The 24,536-nt window shown below is 42.2% G+C and overlaps 1 protein-coding gene across 1 annotated transcript in view; it reads right to left on the bottom strand.

The window, feature by feature from the left end:
* CDH23 (cadherin related 23) overlaps positions 1 to 24,536 on the bottom strand; it is a 375,943-nt gene that overhangs the window by 157,674 nt on the left and 193,733 nt on the right. Inside the window, exons 13-16 of the mRNA XM_077930519.1 lie at positions 15,198 to 15,262; positions 13,750 to 13,987; positions 8,078 to 8,183; positions 7,856 to 7,983 (exon numbers count right to left, since the gene is read on the bottom strand). Coding sequence (XP_077786645.1) covers positions 7,856 to 7,983; positions 8,078 to 8,183; positions 13,750 to 13,987; positions 15,198 to 15,262 — 537 coding nt within the window. The remainder of the gene's footprint in view (positions 1 to 7,855; positions 7,984 to 8,077; positions 8,184 to 13,749; positions 13,988 to 15,197; positions 15,263 to 24,536) is intronic.

The following is a 24,536-nucleotide window of genomic DNA, read 5'->3' as shown; positions in this document are numbered from 1 at the left end:
GAAGAAGGAAAAAAATTTATATAGAGGGAACTGCTACCCTAGCCCTTAAACTTTGACTGATGTATTTGCTATTAAAGTTGATATTTTATGTAATTTCACATGCCAGTGATGCCCATCATACTATAATTAAATTGCCATCCTCTGCTATTTTTGCTTGGAGCAGGTGGTCTTTAATCAGGCTTTTCATCACTCATGATTTCTGCAATGCCCAATACTGTGCATTGTTCTCCCTACACTATAAAGTAGATCCATCATGGATAGCTCCAACTGCATGGAGCTTCACCTTTTTCTGCACACCCTTGAAGGAGGAAGAGAATAACACGGAAAATCCATCTAAGTAAGGATGCTAAATCCCCACTTGGAATACATTTCTACGCCCATATCTAAGCAAAGTGTATATGAGAAATTCTAGTCTTGCTTACTGGAGAATAAGGCGATTTAGCAGCAGCCTTCTCTGCTGCGAGAAGATGGGTGGGTGTGTGAATGTATTCATTTGAATACTTCACTCTCAAAAGCAGGGAGAGCCATCCAATAGCTGTAGCCATAGGTGAAAACTACAAAAGCCCTTAGGTGCATGCTGAAGCATTTTAGGAGGTTACAGGAGGTTACTGAGATACCAGCTTGAGTATGTAACCAAAATGAAAGAATACCTACTGGTTGCTGGAGAGAAAGGGCGTACTAAGTACTGCTGGGACAGAGAGGAAATGTCCTGTATTTTCTTCCTTTTATCATGTGGACAAGCAACCAACCTTTCATTAAAAACAAAACAACAACCTGCTTTAAGTGTGTCTGTGGAGACCTTTTCATTATTCATTTCAGGTACCTGTAACACAGTTACACCAAAATGCATCTTTCAGAATCAGCAACCCTAGTCATGCTTTATGGGTGTCAGTTTTAGCTCTGATATAATACCTACAAAACTGAACTTATCAAGGTAGTGCTAGGGCCACAAAAAGGAACCATTTCATTGTAGAAAGGAATGGCCCTGTAATATCTGCAGCTGTGGGCAATGAGGTCTTTGAAATATTGTCTTCAAGCCACTTGTTGGAATCTGTCAATAATGAAGTGCACCACTAGGGGGCGATGCCAAACCACTAGAGAATCACAGCGCCTGCTGTGGCTGCAGAGACCGGAAAGTCATAACTGCTGCCTCCCACGTTGTTTTTGCGGCATTAGCAGCACTGAAGTGACTTCTCTGGGGTGCAGTCCTGGGCCGTGTGTATGGAGGTCCTAGGCTGCCCAGACGACAATACAAGATTAGCTTCACTGATGTAGCCCAAAGGAAAGCAGAGCAATATGTTTAGCACCAGCTGGGCTGCAGGAGTTGCCGGAAGAAGGCCTACAAGGTGCCATCCAAGCTACTAGAAAGCTATATTTTCCTTTAAAACCCTTTTAAGTCTCTGCAAGCTATTCTAGAGCCCTTGTGCACAAACAACACTGGATGTAGTTTCATGGATAGCACTGTGTTGGTGAGAGACAAAGTACTTCAGCTTTTGAACATGCAGAGAAGTAGAACTGAGACTTTAACACTTGGCCTAAGGATTCCAAGGGGGTGGATTTCCAGCGAGCATTCAGTCCTCTCTCTCTTACTAATCTATGCCACCAGACAGGAAACTCTAGCAGTGGCTCTGGGATGAAGAAGTTTGTAAATCAACAGTGTCCAACACAAATGAATATGTCTCCTTTATGATATACTTAAGCGTAGTTAAAGTTATTGGCTCAGTGAACAAAATGGCACCTAGAATGTCAGCAAATGAGAGCTGGAGAGAAACTTATTAGTGGTGGTATTTCCAAGGATGCTGGTATCATGCTTAATATTAGTTCTAATTCAGTGACTCCCTCTATGAAAGCTTATTGTCCCCTAATGGAAAATCTCCAACACGAGTTTCATTTCTTTATTAAAAATCAACAAGCTAAGGCTGAAAAAATGGACCATCTTAGACAGTCTCTCTCTCACACACACATGCAATCATACTTGCTCCTTCATTTCAGCTCTTTAAGTACCACTGTGAGACAATTCATCACCATCATCATATTCCACCCCCACCCCCTTCCAGTTGAAAGAGAAAATTCCTTTTGGTCAAAAGTGCAGAATGTGACAGCTACTTAAAAATCACCCATGTACAAAATCAACTAGAAGGAAATGACCTTTTCAAGTGTGGTCTTTAGACAGATGGGATTACACCGTCCAAAGAGCAGCTATGGGAAGGAGGTATTTAGCCTCAATTAAACCCCTTTGCTGCTTCTTTCTTACTCCCCCCTCCAATCTTATGTCGGGGACAAGAGAGAAAGTCAGACAAATCTTGTAGCAACAATGATCTTCACCAACTCTTTGGTCAATAAATTGCTGCCACTTGGAAGTCAGATCTTATTAGGATGCAGCTAAGATTGAAAGGTTATCAAGAGAGCAAACTCCACTGCCAATACTTTTATTTTGAGCTTGAGTTTTCTTGAATCAAAATACTTGTTGTGCTTTGACAATCTGGTTTAATCCTGTGGAGTAACAGTAACACAACTCTGCTACCAATAAATATATATTTGTGTACATCACCATCCCTGATAAGAATGTTTGCATCAGGATTCAGGACAACAGCAGCTGGGGACAGCTAGCATTTGAAAAATAAACAGCTGGCTGTGATTGATTGAATGACTGATAATTTCAATCACTTCAAGGGCTAATGTGCATTTGATATTCATGTCAGAATCAGAGCGGCTTGGTTTCAGGCACCTTTAGATCTCTGGTGGTGGGGAGGGACGGAAACCAGAGAATTTACTCATTTAATCCTCTTGAACTTCACGTAGAGGGAAATGAAGTCGTTCTGCAGTCAGACACCCAGTGTGTTTCCCCTCTTCCTTCTCTTTGCACGTGCTCCCAGCTTCTGAAGGACTTGCTGGCAGGATTTTCTCTGAACTTGGCTGTCAGTGCCAGTTGGAACACAAATGGAACAGTGCTCTTACACACAAGGGTATCACCAACACCCACTCTAACTCACTATCCAATGATTTAAGTTCCACAGTTAGTAGAACCATTGAGCAGTGTAGAATCTTAATCTTTTCCACACACTGCTCCTAGGTACTACCAGCTTTACCAAAGAGGAGGGCAGGGATGAGATTCCAAGTACTGCTTCTAAAGGCATGATACATTCTTAAATTTCAAAGTGTGTGTGTGTGTGTGTGTGTGTGTGTGTGCATTGGAGGGGCTGTGGAGATCCTACCAAGGGATTCCCAAAAAACAGTTGCTAAGGCTGCCTTACGTGACTTTTACTTCTAAAACGTCCTTTCGTGGACGTTTCGTCACGATGCCTGCAAAAGTGTAACAAACCTTCTACTCCATTTTATCCAAAGTACAATATTGTGCTGCAAACAACTGCTGCTCTTTGTTTCTTTTGTTTGCATGTTGTTATATCTGAAAACTCAATAAACAAAACTTGCTTTCAAAAATATTTATGAAGTGAGGTAGGTGACAACATGAAAGAGGGCCTTCTCAGCGGTGGCACCGTCATTGTGAAATGGTCTTCACAAGGAGATACGCTGGCACATATTCCATATTTTCAGCACTGGAAGTACACTGCAAAAACCAACGCTGGAAATACCAGAAAAATGAGATGAATTTTGGTAATGTAGAGAAAGAACAGAGCCAGTGTTAGATATACAGTGGTACCTCGGGTTAAGAACTGAATTCGTTCTGGAGGTCCGTTCTTAACCTGAAACTGTTCTTAACCTGAGGTACCACTTTAGCTAATGGGGCCTCCTGCTGCTGCTGTGCAGCCGCTGCACAATTTCTGTTCTCATCCTGAAGCAAAGTTCTTAAACCAAGGTACTATTTCTGGGTTAGCAGAGCCTGTAACCTGAAGTGTATGTAACCTGAAGTGTCTGTAACCCGAGGTACCACTGTAGTGATGAAAAATGAGATGACTATGCAGGTAGAATCAAAAAGTATTCCAAGATTTCAAAGCTGAGGAGAAGAACAAGCAGTAGCATTATCAGCAACAAATGTGGGTGATTTTGAAAATGGCCAAGAAGTAATAATAATAATAATAATAATAATAATAATAATAATAATAATAGCAGTAAGCTGTAAAGAATAGGAAGGAAGATGAGGAAAAGAGCAGCATAAATGTACTATTTTGATGGTGATGGTGAAGACAATTGCATTGATTTTTGTACATGGAACCTTCAGGCAGATTTGACACACTCCTATCCCAACAACCAAATGAATGTATAAATGCAGCCTTAACCAACCTGGTGCCTCCAAGTGTTTTGGACTACCCTTCTCAGCAGTCCCACTCAGCACAACATCTGGAGGGGACAAGGCCAGTAAGGACTTGTCCAATGGGACCAAATAGAAGAACTGATTCCTGATGTACTCCTCCAAAAAGCGGGGGAAGATGAAGAAATGAAGCCACTGAGAGAAACCTTAAGGGAGTGATGAGACAGCCATGACGAAAGCCATGAGAAAACAATAGGAGCCAAAGCTAGGAAAGCGGAATAAGAAGTGAGCAGTCAGCTGCATCAAAGGCTCAAAGAAGAGTCAGAAGAAGAAGATCCACAAAGAAAAGATGGTTAGATTTTGCTGCGTGGAGTTCATTGGAAAGATGAGTTGGAGCAGCCTCCGTTAAATGAAAGGAGCAAAAGCTAGATTGGAAAGGATGAAGAACAGAATTGCTAGAAATGAAAAGAAGGCATTGGCTCAATAACTTTTCTTTATTAGGGGGAGAAGAAAGATGGGGGTTGTTAATTAGATGAGTAGTGTGAGGGGTGGGGGAGGGGGTATTGCTTTATTTTGTTTTTATTATGTATTTTGTGTTTTCGTCTTGTATTTTTATGCTTTGAACCGCCCTGAGATCTACGGATGAAGGGCAGTATACAAATGTAATTAATAATAATAATAAAGGAAATGCTTAGGACCACTAGGACAGTCACTTAAATGCATAAAGGCAGAGACTAGGATATAAATAAATAATAATCACACAACCATCTATATTAATAAACTCATTTTCCAAAGCCCTACCCCTTTGAAGTAAAAACAGCACTATCTGTGCATAATAGGGAGGTGTTAGAAGGCCTGGAGGAACACCAATGTTTGTACACCCAGGCCCTGCAAACCAAGCAAAACCATCCCATGCGGAATGAGAATGCTGAGTGTCTACAGTGGGGGAAGGATGGGGTGGAATATCTTGGCGGAGAGAACTCCGAAGGGCAACATTTTGTTGCAAACAACATTTGTCATTATTATTGATTTCTTACCTATTTTCTGTTATGCCCTTAGCTATGATCCCTTCATTATCTTATTGTCCTGGGAACAATCTGTCCTGGCTCACCTTAAGGCTCCCAGGGGAAGATGGGTTGGAGAACTGGCACTTACTGGAAATGCAGGGTCACATACAGTAAAGCAAGGGTCAAGGCAGGTTATTCCGGATCACAACAGACATAGCAAAGAGCGGACTGTCAACACCTTGGACAGAACACTATGGCTGCCTCAGTAGCATGCTGAGGTCTTGTGAAGGCTGATTGGTCTAGGCCTGATGTTAAGCCTTCCACTTCCGATGAGTTATCTGTGGTTTTTTAAAGGACCACTGCTTGATTCTGTAGAAGCTGCCTCCTGCAGTCAGGGAAGGGGCAGTAAGTATTGCAGCAGGTGGTACCCTTTGAGCCTGAGAAGTTGAGTAACGACACATCCTCTGGACTAGAAAGTCCTAGAATGGAGAATGATGGATTTCCACGTGATGCATTCTCCTTTTCCAAGTCTTCCTCTGAGAAAGAAAGGAGACTGGGGCCAGTGAACATGACTGAGGTTCTGAAAAAAATGCCTCCAACTAAGGCCAGAGAACATGAGTGCACTCTGGTGCAACAAATCCACTTAAACACACACACACATAGAGAGAGAGAGAGAGAGAGAGAGAGAGAGAGAGAGAGAGAGAGAGATGGTTTGGAGTAAGAACTGCATGATGGGAAGTTGCACAACCTCTCCACAAACAAATCAGGTCAAATGTTCAATAATGAGTGGATACTGGATAACCTGAGTGCAAAATTCGTGCAAGCAAATCAGGACAAGTGCTCAATAAACAGGTTATCTCTGGAGGAGCAACATTTGGGGATTTATATGCCCTGGTTTTAATGCAGATGCATGCCAGTGAACAAGTTATGTGAAAACAGAGATATGCCTAGAACTGTTTAGTTAAATGTTTCAGCTTCTGCCTTTCTCAGTAATACAGCTGGGAGTTCAAGTGAATGTTGCAAAGCAAGGCAACAGTTTTCAAGAATACTAAGGATGAAATCATTCTTAGGAATGTGGGCATGCATAGGAGTGTTGTTTCATTTCTTTTTTTTTAAAGAAAAGACCAAATAGAAATCAATTGTGACCTTCCAGATTAAGGGAATATTAAGGTCCAGGGAGTATTAAGGTCTTGAGTCTATAACTCCAGAAGTTTTCTCTTTCTGCTACTACCACAAGATCTGGTGGCTACTCCATCTCTGTTGGCTCTGTTGAAAGACCATCTTCATCAGGCTCTTCCCTTGACTGTCATCTAGCTGCTTAGTTTATAGGGAGAGAGAGAGAGAGATGGAGCTCTTCTTCTAGTTTGCAAGCCTGAGGGCAGAAGACTCTCTTGTTAGTGATATCTGTAAGCCTCTCCGGCAGTCTTTTCTTTTCCAGCTGAAGAGTGGGTTTAAGGAAGGTTGAAGAGAAAGCAGCAGACAAACCTTGCTCTGTGGCTTTTGAGAGTCAGGGTACTTCTAGACAAGGGCTTAATTTGCAAATGGGTCATTGAAATATTGCAAATGGGTTTGTTGACAACCATTTATTTTTCCCTTACCTTAAGCTGGGGTGGGGGTGGGGGGTGGATTGGATGAAATTGGGGGAAGAAGAATGCAGGCTGGCATTTCGATACCCAGGACATTGTATGGGCTTTGCAACAACAACAACTTGCATGCATGCATACCTGGCGCTAGGGAAACAGAGGAGGCAAGCACCCTGCAACAAGGAACTCAAACTCTCATTTGATTACCTCCCCCCCCCCCCCGGCCTGGTCTCTGTCATTAATATATACTGTTATTTTTCTTTCAGAGATCCTAAAATGTGGGACACAACTTGCCTACCTAGAAAGACACTTTGCTCCATCTGTCGCCACCCTCCAATTTCCCCCCTGGTGCCGCCACTGCATGTATAAGAAGCAACAAAAGCCCTATACGGCCTAGGACCCTCGTACGTATGGGACCGCCTCTCCTGATATGTCCCACGGAGGACCTTATGGTCTTCAAATAAAAACATCTTGGAGATTCTGGGCCACAGGGAGGTTAGGCTGGCCTCAACCAGAGCCAGGGCTTTTCGGCCGTGGCCCCAATCTGGTGGAACGCTCTATCACAAGAGACTAGGGCCCTGCGGGACTTGACATCTTTATGCAGAGCCTGCAAGACAGTGCTGTTCCACCAGGCCTTTGGCCAAGGCACAGTCTGACCCCCTCTCTCCTTCTGTAATCCTCATAGAACTCTAGCCCAATGGTTGCCATTAATCTGACTCTGAATTGATTTTAGAATGAATTGATTTTAGAATGTATTTCAATTAATTGATTGTGATTTTATGTAAACTGTGTTATTTTTCCTGTTGTTAGATGTCTGAGCCCGGCTTCAGCTGGGGAGGGCGGGATATAAATAAATTTTTATTTTTATTATTTATTATTATTAACAATTCCACAATAAATATTCATCTGGAATCACCCTTCGATAACAACACACACTACAGTGTTAATACTAAAACAGAATTAAGAAAAAAAATGATCAGGAGAACCATATCCTGTGCTCAGAGCAAGAACATACATTTTGGGAAGCGTAAATGGAAGGCATTGTTTGTACTTACAAACACCTCTATGGTGATGGGGACAGTACTGTTGAGTGGTGGGATTCCTGCATCCTTAGCCATTACAGTCAAATAAATAACACCATTGGGAACTTGCTCATAATCCAGAGGGCGGACAACGCTTATCACTGAAAAGGCAAGAAGCCTGTGTTGGCAATTATTGACATTAGGCATTTTAAAAGTCGAACCATAATGCACACACATGCACTGTATTGCACTCACCTCCATAACCTTCAGACAAAGTGATGTCAAAGTAACTTCTGAATGCAGAAGCATTCACAATGCTATAAGTGATCTGGTTGTTCGGAGGAGAATCTTCATCTGATGCCTAGGTAAAAATGGAAGAAATAATTTAATATTAATCTAATCTACCTACCTACTGTTATTGGAGCGTTTAGATAACAAGATCTTGTAGCACAACCACCAAGTGTTTAATAAAATAAATTATAAATCTCATTAATAAACAAAAGTATGAATATTCTTATGGAGTTTGGCCAAGTCATGCCAGCCATATTCTTGGTTGGGGAATTTTAATACTCAGGAATGGCTCACTGATGGTTCCTCAACAGGAGCTAATGCTTGAGGTATAGAGTTCATCCCTGGAAGACCCATTGGAGGGAAATTGGTGTATACTTCCCCACTCCTGAACCAGGTTGGGACTGATCAAACATCTTTGTGTGTGAATTAAGTCTCAATAACAGCAGTTTTGGGAAAGACAGAAAACAAGATAGAGGGAGAGAGATGAGCTGTAAGCTGAAGGTGCCATGGGATGCAAGCACCTTTCTGAGGGTCTGACATGGGGAAACAGATTTGCCAACTACTATAGGGAAGCTCATGCTTCTTGCCTCCAACTATGCCCTACTTGTATATTTATAAATGAACCAAATGCTGCAAAAACACCATATGCCTATAGTGATCTCTTCTGCCTAAGTGTTGTCCCTGGAACTTTTCCCTCCTCACAAAAGTGTGAAATGCATAAATGCAAATGTAAGCTTTAGTTGGTTTCTCAGGAATTTCCCACGAAATTCTAGCAAAATTCGCAGCATGTTCTGGGTAGGGTTGCTGATGGTTTTTTTTTTTTTGTTTTTTTTTGTTTTAGTGCTCCACTTGTCAATTTTATTGTGAGGAAATCATTCTTTCAATGAATAGGGACTGATTAGGTTCTACATGATACTGGAACATGTCCCTAACATGTCCCTATAAGCAATATTGCCCAATCCTTCAAAAACAGGTCTGCTGTTTGGGAAGGAAAAGCTAAGTTGCCACTTTGACTAGGGGGCTGGAGCACTTCTCCACCTAACGAATCTGCTCCCAATGACGGGCTGTGGAAGATTTGCTGGCTGGGAATAACTCTAACTGGACAAACCAAGTAGCAGGCTCAAGCCTTCCTGAAACTCCCTTGCTCACCAAGTGGAACCTTTTTGATGGTGAAAACTGCCTGCCTGCAAAGAGTATCAGTTTATCAGAAAGGAGCTGTGCAGTGTGAAAACACTCTGAAGATCACTTTAAAACCACACACCCCCTGAGGCTACTCTAAACAGTGCTCACGGAAACATGTAATCTTTATTGCCTCCCAGAAGGGGAAAGCTTAGGATCGTATCAGCAAGATACAGGCCAACTGCCTTCCTCCCAAAAGTCACTCTCTTGAATGACTGAAAAGAGAATAATGTGAGTAATGAGTGCATTCAGACGAATCTTTTCTTTCTAATGAGCATATGCTTTTGAGTCTGCATTTAGAGCAGCTCAAATAATGGAAAATCTTCCCGACTTTCTTCCCTGCTCTGCTCATTGCTTTGTGTACATTTGTGTAGCTTGTGCAAGCTTTGTAATGCCAATGAACAAGGGCTGAAGCGGGATGTGCTCTCAACTCATGCACTTCAAACACATCCAAATGGAAGTGCTGCTCCTATCAGTAAGGCTACATTTTCCTTTAATGGTGCATTTATGTTGCTGCAGCTTTCACAAGAAACTCCTAAGTGGAGAGGATACAGGGACTCAGGAGTAATGGGAAGACAGCTCTCCCTGCTTCATGGGCTCTTGTTACTTAGGCAAATGATAACACCCTTCCAATCCCGTCACTGAAATTCAGAGAGACTCAAGGGAATTCCCAATCACTTGGAGGGCAATGAAATCTGATTCAGTAAATCCTGGGCCTGAAGCATAGTGAGAGCTACCTGAGTCACCTCATAATGAACTCATTTTCCTTGTAAGCTTTCTTAGAGAATTCTCAATAAAAAGCTCAGGATTTATCCCACAAACCTGCACCCCTCTCCAAGCAAGTTTACTTATTCCAACTCAGCCTTGGTGGCAAAAAGAGGAAGGAGAAGCTTGTAGGTCTAAATTCAGCCTTAAAAACAAACAAACATGAGCCGAGCTTCAGTCCTCATTTTAATGTGAGCTTCTCCTCATACACACATTTGTATGCAATTTTGCCTCATACACACAATTTTGCAAAACAAAATCATCTGATATAATGCATTTTGACTAATATATGCATTTTAATGCACACTTTATCTTATTTCAAAGTCTGGCTGTGGCTCAGTTCCCACATTGTTTTGGAAAGTGAGAATTAGGTGTATCCAACAGAATCAAATTTATCCCTAATTAGGATTGGATTGGATTGATCTTTATTACGGCCATTGGCCCGTTACACGACAGTTTCCCATACCAACATATTATACTTAAACCTCCAAATTTAAAATCGCCAAAACTTACAATAATTAGGAGTGGCCAGGCTCTAAGGCTGAAACTTATAAGGCCTATCAGGTTTCCAGCTTGGTCTCCTTGCCACCAATTCCTCCTGCCCTCCCCATTGGCAAGACTCTGTTTGCTGGGTAGGTGTGGGTATGTGGATTGGCAAGGAGCAGCAACTCATTTAGAAGTTGGATCTGAATTCAGATGTGGCATGGGCTCACTTTGTAATAAACATGGCTTCCTGAACTAGACAACCTCACATTCAGAACCCCAACTACCTCTTTCAAAAATTTGCCATGATATCTAGTGAAGTACATAGTAAGGCAGAAAAGATGGGGAGGAAACACCAAGAACTGGAGCATGGTAGGTTGCAAGAGTCATATAAAACATCTGAAGGAGCAGAGATGGAAGGGATTCCAAGCTTTCTGCTTCTCATATGCTTGACTCCTATTTCACTTCTGTTTAATTGCCTCCATGAGCAGTGCTGTGTTCTTGTGGCAAAGCTTCCCAGCATTAGAATATCACCACTGCTCTATTATGTGCAACCAGCTAGGAAACTGGAGAGACAAAAGGGGGGAAAGTAGATGGTGAACTTCAAGAAAGAGTTTTCAAAAATAAGATCTGTGTTAGAGGTGAGTTTGCATTTATGTGTAAAAGACAATTCACATGACTACTGTGCTTCCTGTTTGCCATGAACACAGAGAATCAACTGGCAAGCCAACTGAAACATTTTTTTTTAAAAAAAACAAATAAAGTGCCTGACCCCTGCTAAGAATGACTATTACCAAACTGACTACACATGCATGCAAATGACCAGCCACTGGCCCAGTCCACAAGTAACGCTAAGCCAAACCATTGCTAAACATGAGTAACCAAATGTGTCTACTCTGGGAGGAGATTGTGGCTGCTTTGTTCCTCTCCATTTGTTTTGCTGCTGTGCTAAGATCCTGTGCTAAGTTGTGTCATTTGAACCTAGGCTCATGCCTTAGCATTCTCCAGACAAACCATAGGACTAAGGTTTGTCCTATGACTTACAACACATTAAGCCAAGCCAAACCACAGCTTTGCACAGTGCAGCAGCAAAAGGACTGGGGAGGAGCAAAGCCATCAATCACAATCTCCTCTTCAGGAGCCCACTTATTTACTCATTCACACTAAACCATGGTTTGGCTTAGATTTATGCATAAGCATATCTGCACCTGATGTAGAATAGAAATCTTCCTACATTTAGCAGGATAAGACAAATGAACCAACTACTCCACGGTGACCAAATTCACCTCAGAGTTTAGTTATTTCTCTGAGTACTAGCTCTTCCTCACATAGACTCTGCAAATTAACCACTGCATTTCAGCATTCTTATTACTGGTCTCACCCCGAAGCTTCTTCATCTATATATCCAATCATATGATCTCATAAACTCTGTCCCTGCCCTTCTCAGGAAATCTGTATAAATCACATGACCAAAGTTAGCCTATTAAAAATTTCAGCCCCTCTCTCATAAGTCTCCTAAACATAAAGAGAACTCAAGGGTTTTTGTTGTTTATGCTTTTAGTTCCTGCTCTGGGTGCCTGATAAATGATTTCCAAAAACACATCATTTAATTTTTGAAGAAATCATTTGGAACATATGCAAAAACATCTCAAGGAAGCCACAAATAAATAATGGGAGATAAAATGAATATAATAATTATTTAACCAGCCTCCCCCCCCTCTTTTTAATCTGTCTCTCATGGCTTATCTGAATCTGTTGTGAAAGCTGATCAATAATGATGATGCCCCAAACCTCTGCATATTATTATCCCTAGTGGAGCAGGTGTTTTCTGTGGTATGCCATAGGGCTACTGTCAGGAGAGGCAGTGCCAATTTTCTTTATGCAGCTTGTTTACCTTCCTCTTCTTGAATACTGATGAGCTAAAACAGGGGAGAATGTCTTGTAAAAATAATTGTTTCCTGAGAACAAAATGATCACCTTACATTTTGGCATTTTTCTGCACCCATTTGTAAAATGGTACAGTATATCTCATAATGGGGTGGGTCGCAAGGGTTGAACAATGTAGGGGGGAATGATGCTCCCATTCCAATAGGCATCTGATTGCAGATGTTGTTCCTCTCCACATTGCCATAACTTTCAGTGAGATTTGCATTGAGATGGGCATCCCTACAAGAGAGAGCATGGCTTGGTTGCTTCAGCAATGAGGGCATAGTCCCTTCTCCCTACAAGCAGCAGATGATCAGGGAAATGAAGGTTGAAAACAGGCATGGGGAAAAAATGAAAGAAAAGAAAATGGGAGAATCGAGCCACGCAAAAAATCCAAAGGACACTACCCTAGAATGTTCAGGACAGGTTTTGTCTCTAGTGGATTGCCCCCCTCCCCACAAAACAAGCCCATTTCTGAAATGGCGGTGTGATTTGTACACTTGATGAACATTGATCAGAACACGTTACCTACAAAAATAGTTCCATCTGGACATAGAAGAAGAAGAGTTTGGATTTGATATCCCGCTTTATGACTAAAGGGACACGGGTGGCGCTGTGGGTAAAACCTCAGCGCCTAGGGCTTGCCGATCACATGGTCGGCGGTTCGAATCCCCGCGGCGGGGTGAGCTCCCATCTTTCGGTCCCAGCTCCTGCCCACCGAGCAGTTCAAAAGCACCCCTAAAGTGCAAGTAGATAAATAGGTACCACTTTCTAGAGGAAAGGTAAACAGTGTTTCCGTGTGCTGCGCTGGTGCTGGCTCGCCAGAGCAGCTTCGTCACGCTGGCCACGTGACCCGGAAGTGTCTCCGGACAGCGCTGGCCCCCGGCCTCTTAAGTGAGATGGGCGCACAACCCTAGAGTCGGACACGACTGGCCCGTACAGGCAGGGGTACCTTTTATGACTACCTGAAGGAGTCTCAAAGCGGCTAACATTCTCCTTTCCCTTCCTCCCCCACAACAAACACTCTGTGAGGTGAGTGAGGCTGAGAGACTTCAGAGAAGTGTGACTAGCCCAAGGTCACCCAGCAGCTGCACGTGGAGGAGTGGAGACACGAACCCGGTTCCCCAGATTATCCTACTGCTCTTAACCACTACACCACACTGGCTCTCATAGTTTCTAGCAACATACATAGTGGTCATGTTGGTGGCCTTTAATTTACATTAATGTTCACTCTACATATTCTGGACACATGAGATAGATACATCTAAGCCACAATTTCTTACCCTCACACGGACCACCTGAGTGACTGAAGGCTCATTTTCCCGCAGAGCCCCCAAATAAGAATCCTTCTGAAAGGTGGGGACATTGTCATTGACATCCAGGACGTTAATTCGGACTCTCCCTGTGGTCTCTTCCCCACCTCCATCTCTGGCAATGACAGTCAATGTGTAACGCTGGGTTGTCTCGAAGTCCAGCCGGCCAATCAACGTGATTACACCTGTATCCTTGTCCAATGAGAATCTGGAGACAGAAACAGCAAATAAATGCTATTTAAGGAAACCTACCAAGTCAAATTGCGCACCTGGAACCAGCAGGGGGAAAGCAGATGGAGCTGTAGGCTAATTTTTAGCAGGAAAGCAGCCAGCAAGGAAAGGGTTGAACACCACATGCCCCCCACCGACTCCTCCATTCAAGAGATGCAACCACTCTAGGCTGCTTTCTCATTATAAAAGCACACAGATGTACATTGGGACATCATTGCACACATTAAATGGACAGAAAATCTCCTCTGTGTCTGAACAGAATCCTAGTTATTCCAGTCAAGAGGCAGAGACCTTAATGAACCAACTAAGAGATCTCAAAGGGCCTGGTGAGCCTTCCTTATGATTTGGTAGCATTTTCAGGAGTTCCCAAACATTAATTATTTTCCAGCCTGGCTGCCTGATAAACAAGGACACTCCAACCTTGGATGCAGGATGGCCAGAACTTGACAGTTCTGTTCCATAATTAGTTTGTAATGTGAACTACAGCATTTGCTCCATAAATAGTTCATACATAAACTTTACATTGGAATTTACATTGGGAACAAGGGGTGAAGGGTGGAACCAAATCAACCTGACCTGAAGGTTGAAGTGGGAATCAAAGGCTGTTGTGGGGAGGAAAGGGGCCTGCTTTGAATCATGCCAGGTGGGTGTAGAGCCCAGGACACCCCAGAAGTTAGCCCCTGCAATCTCCACCCTAGGGGCGGGAAGAGACCAGCAGTGACTCCTATTCACCAAGAGGCCGCTGTGAAGTTGGCATTGGGCAGGTGGCTGTTGAGAAGGTGACAGATCCAGTCTCCAAAGAGTGTGCCACAACGATCACTGGTACTGTGGCAGCAGCAGCAGGTGACACATTCCTTGGAGGCTGGATCTGCTATCCTCAGCCAGCCCTGCTCCTTGGACAATAAACAGTGATTTTTTTTGCTTGGTTTCTTCAGCAGGTTTCGCCAGCAAGCAGAGGAGAGACACATTCAGACCAATCCAGAACTAGCAATTTTGTTAACTGGGTGAATACCCACTTTCCAGATCAACTCCCGGGAAACGTACGATGATAGAAGATCCTTATCTGTTGTCATAGTTTTGCATGAGTTTAGCTGCTATGAAGGAAGGAAATGCACACTATAAACAACAAGAATCAGAACCACACTAGGATAAATTGAGGAACCCCTAGAGATAGCAGTGGTACTTACCTGTCAGGATCATCACTGAAATAATAGCTAACTTTCCCATAAGAGCCCACATCATTGTCTGTAGCCTAAAAATTAAGAAAAGAAATCAATGCTAGTAGTAAAAATATTTATGAGAAGGAAATCTCATAGTATATTAAAGCATATTTGAAAACCATGCAAAAGCATCTAATCAAAATCGAGTTGGCCTAGGGCAGAACCATTAATCTTATTAATAGTATCACTTTTTTCTTCTAAGTTACATATCCATTTCCTGGCACCACCACCAGTTAAAACTGCATAGAAAAGAGTAAAAACAGTGTAACCTAGCCAGAAGCAGCTCGCAATAAATTTGTTGAACTTTCCATTTCTAATCACTCTGATTTGGGGTACAAATTGAGCCCATGTGGGCTCCGGGACTTATTTCTTTTTCAAAGTTTTGTGGCTACTTTATTACACTTCTTCAATGCATATTTCCAAAAGAGACTCGAGGATTCTCACAGCAATTTAAAATATACTAAAATTAAAATGAGAAGATGATACAAAGCTGTATATGCAGTATCACCACGTCAGACAAAACGTCCTCTTCTCTTACTCCTCAGCTCCACTTAACTGTCTTGACTTTGTGAGTCCTCCATACCTTTATCCTGAACAACTGGCATCGGCAACAGTTATCACCACCTATGCATCACTTCCAGAAGGCTACATTTTATTCCAAATGCATATGGTAGGGAGATCTGTGACTTTTATAGGATGACAGGATTTGGACTCAACATGGCTTCTATAGCGACCATATCAACCCGTATACCATTAAGTTACTTTCTTCATAGGCTAAAAATCTAGTTTGGTATCCGTGACCATGTTTTCTCCAGTGCAACTGTTATTTCCACTTCTATAGTTCTGCAACCTTCAAAACCATTCCTGTTGGAATTCTTAAGTAAAAATATACTGCCGCTTGCACACCATGACTAATTATGTATGTTCTCTGCATGCAGAGAATTACTGGTATGAAAAATATACCCGAGTCAAAAACCTGTAAGGTTGAAAAAGTCAAGGAAAACAGCCATGAAGGCCCAGATGCTTGAATTTCACCTTTAAGAGCAAAAACAGAAAGAAGACTTAAAAACTCCACATAAAGGAACTTTATTTTAGATAAGAACTGTAACTTTGTAATGGATGAAAGTTGTAAAAGAAAACAGCCAGGGGGAGTTTCTGACAAGTGTGTTATTTACACAAAGGAGCTGTTTCAGGTAACTGGAGTCAATTCTCATCTTTAATGACACGTCGAGGTCATCAACAATCCCACTTTCATATGTGATGAATCAACTCTCACACCTCAGGAATAAAATGTTTTTTATCTCTTTTGTAAGAAATATATACTTTTTTGTGTGCATTCTGCCATTTCCATGGAGAGGCTGTCTCCCTTTTTGGACTACATCTCCCATCAGCCCCAGCAGGCATAACTGTACTGTAATCTAAAACATCTGGAGGATGCCAATTCTATGAAGGATGTGAATCTCAACAGGTGCTTAAGAAAAAGTATGCTTTATTGAGGAAAGCACTCCTGCTTACAGTTCTTATGTATGCCTGATGTGTTTGGAGTATAAATCATAGGAATTACCACCCCTTCTTTATCTCCTGAATGGGGAGTTCCTGTGTGTTTTGGGAGAGCACTTGTGATATGAGCCTCTGATAAGAGTAGTTATACTTGAAATGCACTAAGCATAATAGCTGCTTTCATGAATAAAACATCCTTTTTTTCCTCGGCACATTTTGAAGTTAACTCCTCCCGTCACCTTTTGTATTTGAAGCCGTACATGGGGAACATTGGACTCTGCGAGATAGCATGAATCTGTTCTTACTACGGATTACTGGCACATTCCTTAGATTTTGGTACTTGTAAAGAATGAGTGCATGCATACACACACATCCACGCACATATTTTATTTGTATTTATGATTGGGGATGTCAGAGGAATCCATTGAAAATAAGACATCCAAGGTCTATTTCTGCACACCAATTTGATCCACGTTGCTGTACTGACTTACTGAGAAAGCTACTTATCTTAGCTCCCCACAATAATTCTTCTTTTTTTTCCTGCTACTACTACTATTTATTACCACCCCTTCACTCAAATGTTCCAGGGCAGATTACGGATTAAAAACAACATTTAAAAATTAAAACAACTAACCATGAATCTTTGAGTGGTTTTAAAAAAACAAAACAAAAAAACAGGCACACATTATATATAAATAGACACAAAAACTAGTTTGCAAGAAACATTACTTATGCATTAATTAATGTATTCTGGTGCCTCTTTGCTGTTCTTGTTTCTTAATGCTGAGAAATCTAACAGGGCTACCTATTGCATTATCTTTAAGAGGGTACATGCAGGGAAGGCAATTACTCTGTAAATATATGTTGATATGTCTGTCTATTCTGGGCTATGTAAAAATCTGTATATTTTTGCAACAGTGAACAATGAAAGGGAACACAGACTTACACAACACACACACACACACAACTGCAGTTGAAAATGTAAACTGAATTAAACCAGATGGAAGTGTCAATGAACTGAGGAATGATTGTGCATCCCAATTTATGATAATACCAAGTTAAATCAATGGGATAGTTGTCACTAGCTGGTACAAGGGGCATAGTTGATTATGAAGTTCTGTTGTCTCTGTTGTTCACAACTTTTCTAGGAGTGCTACAAGTTAATGCATAAGGAACTGTAAGGGGAGACAGGAGGGAGTCTCACTCTCAGTAGAATCTGAGACCTTCATCACCAGGATGATGTCCTTGCAAATCTTATAAAGCCATGACAGATTTCACAATCTGGTCATGGCAAAAAATAACAGCAGCCTTCCCAGGAAAGCGGGTAAAGCTCACAGTGTCACTCTTCGTGAGCAAAGCAAGATTTGTGGGTGTTTTAAAGTCTCGGCTCTAATGAATATATAAAATATGCATGAATGGCAGCAAAGGCAAAGGGGACAAATTTGTATTTTAAAATGAGAAATATGGAATAAAACACCAAACCATCTTGTTTTTTAACTTATTTTCTAAATTGATTTCTGTCTGAGCTTCTTAGAGAATGATGGATGTGAGTAAAAGCAGCGTAAAACACACACACACACACACACACACACACACACACACTTCATGCCCAAATTCAAAGGGCTCTATGAGTTACATATACTTGAGAGTTCTGCTCTAACTTTCTTTTATATACCTTTGGCCTTGCCTATATTTGAAGAGACCATGATGAAGGGACCACAAAAGTTTGGATCTTTTTCTATTCTAAGCTTAGTGATGGTAGTAATGGCTGAAGACAGGTGCAGTAGATGAAGAAAGTAGCTTCAACAAATGAAGCCTGAGACAGGTGTAAGTGAAAATAAAGGAAACTACGTCAGAGAATCCAGCTATATATTGAATACCTTTTCGACCTGCTGAGTTGCATGTTTGCATCACTTCTGGTTGAGCAGCATTATTCCAGAGCACACGTTACATTTAATTGTATGCCTTCTATATAATATTTTGTTTATCTGTGTAAAAATTAAACCTTAATTGTAAAAAAAAAAAACCCCAACCACAACCAATATGCCATTAGGACTTAACTTCTCACTTAGATGTCATTTTAGCCTCAGGGCTTTTTTTCCATCCGGAATTTTCCGGAACTCAGTTCTGTCACCTCTCGGGTGGGTGCCATTGACATTCTAAGAGAATGAGGGAGGTGCTCGTGGTGAGTTCTGTCACCTCTTTTTCTAGAAAAATAGCAATGCTTAACCCCCCCATGTGCTTTTTATTGTGCCTTCACAATGACTGGTGGTCATGATCGTATTGTGAGCTCAGTATCAATATTATCTGTACCTTCGATACAGATATGCTGCTTTGTTTTAGTGCATGCCTCACAGCTTCCTCCTGAAAACCCACAATTTTTCATACCATAAGTATTCTTCTTGCCCCCCCCCCTTTTTGGGATGTGTGTGTGTGTTTCTGGTTCTGGTTTTGTTGTGCTACATGGCAAGACGGATGCTCCAGACAGCAGTAATACAGTAACATTGCAGAGGCATTGCAGAACAACTAATAAAGCATACTTTGTGGACAGCCCAGCATATATCCACCATCAACGCACTATTATTGCATCAGTGAGATGTCACATAATACACCTGCAAAAGAACACATCTTGCGATTTTTCATTGTACGTCAAATAACAAAACCCATTCTGATTTTGGGAAGCACAGCGCATTAATAATTAAACAACGGCAAACACATCTCTGCTTGTTCTTTAACTGCATAATTTCACTGAAGGGGGAAATGCTGTTGCAAACATGTTAACGGGTCAGTGCCCCAGTTTTGAGGTCTGTCAATTAAGATCAGCAATCTCTCGCGAGTTTATTGAAACCCAATTACTTGTCTGAACCCACCAAATTGGCTAAGGGATTACAAAGCGTCAGAATAAGAACGTTTCACAGTGAGTTCTAAAAGGCCAAGTTAGGAGGGTGAAATACCATAGCATGGCTTTTAAGGGCCCTTTGCATCTCAGGGTCGGCCAACTATTTGATATTTAAGCATTTTGTACGATAAGCTTAGAAGATTTGAACTTTGTTGGAAGGAGATCAAAATGTGCCATCTGCTTGGTTTCTGTCTCTCTCCTCCCCTGCCTTCCCCCACAAGCAACCAAAGGCTTTCTCTTCCTTTAATTGTACCGTCTTCTAGTCAGCAATACTGCTGCTTGGTTTGGCAGGGGTTGCCTGGTAGGATGCTGATGTACCTATCAATTTGCAACCCTTCAATCCCATGCAGCAGACTTTCCAGGTGTTTAACCTGCCCTGCCAGCTGGAGGCTAAGAGAGTTGCAATTTCCTCTTGGGTGGGTTATTGTCACAGTATGGCCTCGCAAAATCAGACTTCGGTTTTCATTGGCTCCAAACATGTCTTTGGGGAAAGGGTTCCTTGTATCCTTGGATAAAATGTGTCACACCTCATTAGGGAGAAGGCTAACGAGCTGGTCATGCAAGATGGCCACTTCCTCATGTTCAGTCCTATACTTTCCTTTGGCAGATAGCTCTCAGGTTGCTGCAAGCTAATGTGGCTGGTTCATCTGACTGCAGGTATCCAGATGGTCCGTCAGCCAAATAGTCCCCGGAGAACAAGCCATTCTGCAAAAAAGGGGCCCGATTTCTGGGTACAACTCTATGCTTCATGTTACTCCCCCTCCCATTTTTAAAAATGGTCACAAAAGAGCAGAGCCAAGAGACAGAGTCTAAAATCTCCATAAACATTATTAGAATAATTTTTAAATTATAGACTTCTCAGGCATAACCACCCACTCCAGTCTCCTTTTTCTTTGTTGATTGTGGGTGCATTCACTGCCAGACACAATGTAATAATGGTTGCCAGTTGCGATGTAAAAAAAGAGACATGAGGGATTGACCAAATACGATCCCTGTGTTCTGAAGCAGTGCTGGCCTTCAGCACCAAGGCTGGAGAAAAACAGTAGTTTTTAAGGAAGCTGGATTTGAATAGGTATGGGCACAACAAATGGAGGTAATACAACATGCCTTCAACTTTTGGGATTCAATCCAGAAACAAATCAGCAACCAACAGAGCTCATGTAGGATTTATGTTACATTCTTCCACAGGCAGCGTCCAATAAAAGCTTCATTGATACCTTCAACTTGTTAATACTACACCCTGTCCCTTAGCTAGGAGTTTTTAAAATGGCTACTGTCGTTTTATAGTGCGCAACCCTCATTTTGGGAATCAACGAACTACTACTGGCTTCCTTCTCATGTGTATTCCATTGCCTTGCATTTTAAAAAAAGCTCAACGGATGCATAAGGCAGAAATCATGCCCTTGGAAAAAGGAATGGTTCAGCACTTAAGAGTGCTTAATTCAAACCAAGCAACTTAGAGAATGGGAAAACTCTCCTACACTAGACTTCCCAACCCCTCTCGCTCTCCTGGCTTCAGGGATAGCCGCCAGAAGCCTCTGGGGTGCAGCGGGAGCTCCCGCTTTGCTCTGGAGGCTTTGTGTTGCTTTCGCTGAAGCCAGGAGAACAAGAGGGATCGGTGTGCACCGATCCCTCTTGCTCTCCTGGCTTCGCTTCACCGGAGAGACGTTGCGCAGCTTTCCCTCTCCGCACCGAGCCCCTTCAGCAAAGCGGGAGGAGAAACGGAAGGGGCTCCACTTCTCCTCCTGCTTCGCTGAAGGGGCGCTGCACAGAGAGGGAGAGGTTTTTTTTTCTTGTTCTCCTCTTCTAAAACTAGGTGCGTCTTATGGTCGGGTGCGTCTTATAGAGCGAAAAATATGGGAGATCTAGTTGATTAAGAACAAGAAACAGGTTGGCAAATTCTTTAGGTAAGAACACTAGCCTTCCAACATGAGTAGTTCTAACATGTAGGCAAGGCTATACAATGGTTTAAAATCAATAATAATAATAATAATAATAATAATAATAATAATATGCAGTTCCACATACAGTTTGTCCTTGGCTTACTGATCACGGGTTTTTTTTGAGGAAACAAACCATGAGCCTGACTTCACATGTTATGACAAGCTAGACTGCAGCTTCTTTCTTCCACAGTCACGAGGCGAGGCAAACGCATGCATGCTAAACCATAGTTTATGTTAAACTATGGTTTAGCATTGCATGGAAACCAGGCCACAATAAGCCAATCAGCTTATTCTGTTAAAAATGGGGTGGGCACCCTGGATCATCACAAATCACTTTATGTAGCATAGCATATGCCCATTCTCCTGATTTCCCCCCACACCTTGCAGGTGTCCAGAGTAACCAAGCCAACCCTTTGCTTCTCATTTAGTGCAAGCATGGTGCAAAAGGACAGGAACAAGAAGACAAGTAGGCTTTCCAAATGTAAGGATTGACCATTGATGAGGTAATGATTTACACCCAGCTTGATGATGCTATTGAATGTTGGCATTACCCACAACTAATTTCTCCATTAGGCTCCTTATAATTGCATTTGCAAGTGCTTGTTTTAGTGATGGACAATGCTAGAAGCATAATTTTCTTCTATTGACATCCTCATGGGGCGGGGGCTGTAAGAAGAAGAAGGTTAAAAGAAGGTTATACGGTACAAGGTTGGGAGAGTGGCTCTATGGAGCCCAATCAGATTAATTCACAGTCCCTGGAGGAGCTGAAGCTGGGCTCCACAAACTTCCTGACTTTTGCCATTTCTTACTATGTTAAACAAGACCTACTAAGCCATCTCAGAGAAAGTGTTGCTAGACATGCCCAATTCCTTATCTTTTTGAGAGACAGACCGACACACAGAGAGAATTTCACCAGCTGCTATACCTTCCAGTTGTAGAAGCACAAGGGCAACAGCTTGTTTTCTCACCCATTCTGCCGGTGATGGATCTGCCATTTTACCCGGGACGGCAATAATGTGCGTAATCATCAGACTCAAAAACATCATTGCACTGCCAAGGCAAAATGCATTTGACACATTCAGGCTGTGATTGTCTTGAGATGGAAAAAGCAATCCGCTCTCCATCTCGGTTCACTTGAGGTCCAGCTTTCTCAGAATAAATTCTAAGGGATTACTTTTGATTTACACCAGTGTAAACTGGATCAGGATCAGGATGAGTGGGGCCTTTTAGAAACTGAAGGAGTTACAAAGTCATGGGATGCAGGCTCATATGTCTTAGTGAGGTAACATGGGAAATAATGCAGGTTATTGTTGTTTGACAGAAGGCAAGGAAGAGAAGTCAGAACACACACTTTGGACACCTTTAATTTTGTGGCAATTGCGATTTTTCATTTCAGCGAATGCCTGCTTTTCTAGCAAAGATGAAGTTTCTTAGTGGGTCATACCCTACACAAAGAGACAGAAAGCCAACAAGGAATCTAAATCCAGTTTTCAATGTCACCAAATCCCATGGATTTACAGGGGGCGGGATGCTTACGCTGTCAAGATAGCATAGGTACTGTGTTGCATCTTTGCCACACTATAGAGGTTGAAGACATCCATGTCCCCATGTTTCTTTATCCTCTGTTTCTCACGTAGTTCATTCAAAACAAGGCACACAGCCAGGGATCCTAGACTCTAAGATAAATAATAATAATAATAATAATAATAATAATAATAATAATTTATAATTTCTACCCCGCCCATCTGGCTCGGTTTCCCCAGCCACTCTGGGCAGCATCCAACAAAAGATTAAAAATACATTAAAACATCAGTCATTAAAAACTTCCCTAAACAGGGCTGCCTTCAGATGTCTTCTAAATGTCAGATAGTTGTTTATATCTTTGACATCTGATTTGAGGGTGTTCCACAGGGCGGGCGCCACTACCAAGAAGGCCCTCTGCCTGGTGAACTCTTATATCTCACAGTAACCTAGGAAGCTGCCTTACACTGAGCCAGGTCATTGGTCCATAAATTTCAGCACTGTCTACACCAGAAGCCTTTAGCCTTCAACATGCATTTGGGGATCCATCTCTTAATTATTATTATTTTTACCATATATATGTATGGTGAGAGAGCTGCTGTTGTTGTGACCCACTTTAGAAAGTTCATTTCAAATAATTCGCAGACCCAAACATGCACGGAAAGTATTCATGAAACATGGAACAGCATACACTCCTTTTGAACTGTCAGTGTGTTCTTGGTTTATTGTGGTGCCTGCCATAACATGGACAATAAATTTTTAGTGTTTCGAAGTAGTCTCACCTCCATACATGCAATGATCAAAGACAACCTTTTGCTCCTTATAGCACTGCTGTGAGGACACTGCATCTCACAGGATCAGCATAAAGGTCTTCCTAATCCAAGATCCAGGTGACAGAAACGGTGGCAGCAGTACTGGTTCCTGTTGCCCTGACCTATGCATACCAAAGTCTTACTATGGCAACTAAGCAGTTCTGGCACAGATCCGCCTGCACAGCATTCAAACGTTTCTGCAGGCCATCAGAAAGTGCTGCAAACCTTCCCTGGATATTCCCTGTTGGGAAAGTGGCTAAAACTGATGGATATGATTGGGCTGGGTATTATTGGGATATTTATTATTGCTCGGTCACACGCAAAGCTACAGTGCATGCATTCGTAAGTGCTGACCTCTGTGCATCTCCCTTGCATAATTCCCTGCACTTCTCAAGCATGCCTATCTTGCGCCGAACTATTTCCACATCTATTACATGTGCAGATCATTCCCTCCTCCTCCTCCTCCTCCTCCTCCACCCCACTCCATTCGTCATCCACTTGCGATCAAAATCAGCCCAGTTGCAGCTGCTGCCATAAAACCTGCTCAGAGACAATAGCGGAAGGCGAAGCTTTGGAGCAGTTCTGCTCTTGTGCACAAATCTGCAGAAAAGGGCATGTCGTACAATTTGTT

This window comes from Podarcis muralis, chromosome 6 (assembly GCF_964188315.1).
Source record: "Podarcis muralis chromosome 6, rPodMur119.hap1.1, whole genome shotgun sequence".
Lineage (NCBI taxonomy): Eukaryota > Metazoa > Chordata > Lepidosauria > Squamata > Lacertidae > Podarcis > Podarcis muralis.
The sequence above is the reverse complement of the archived record's forward strand: the minus strand, read 5'-3'. Positions and strand labels throughout refer to the sequence as shown.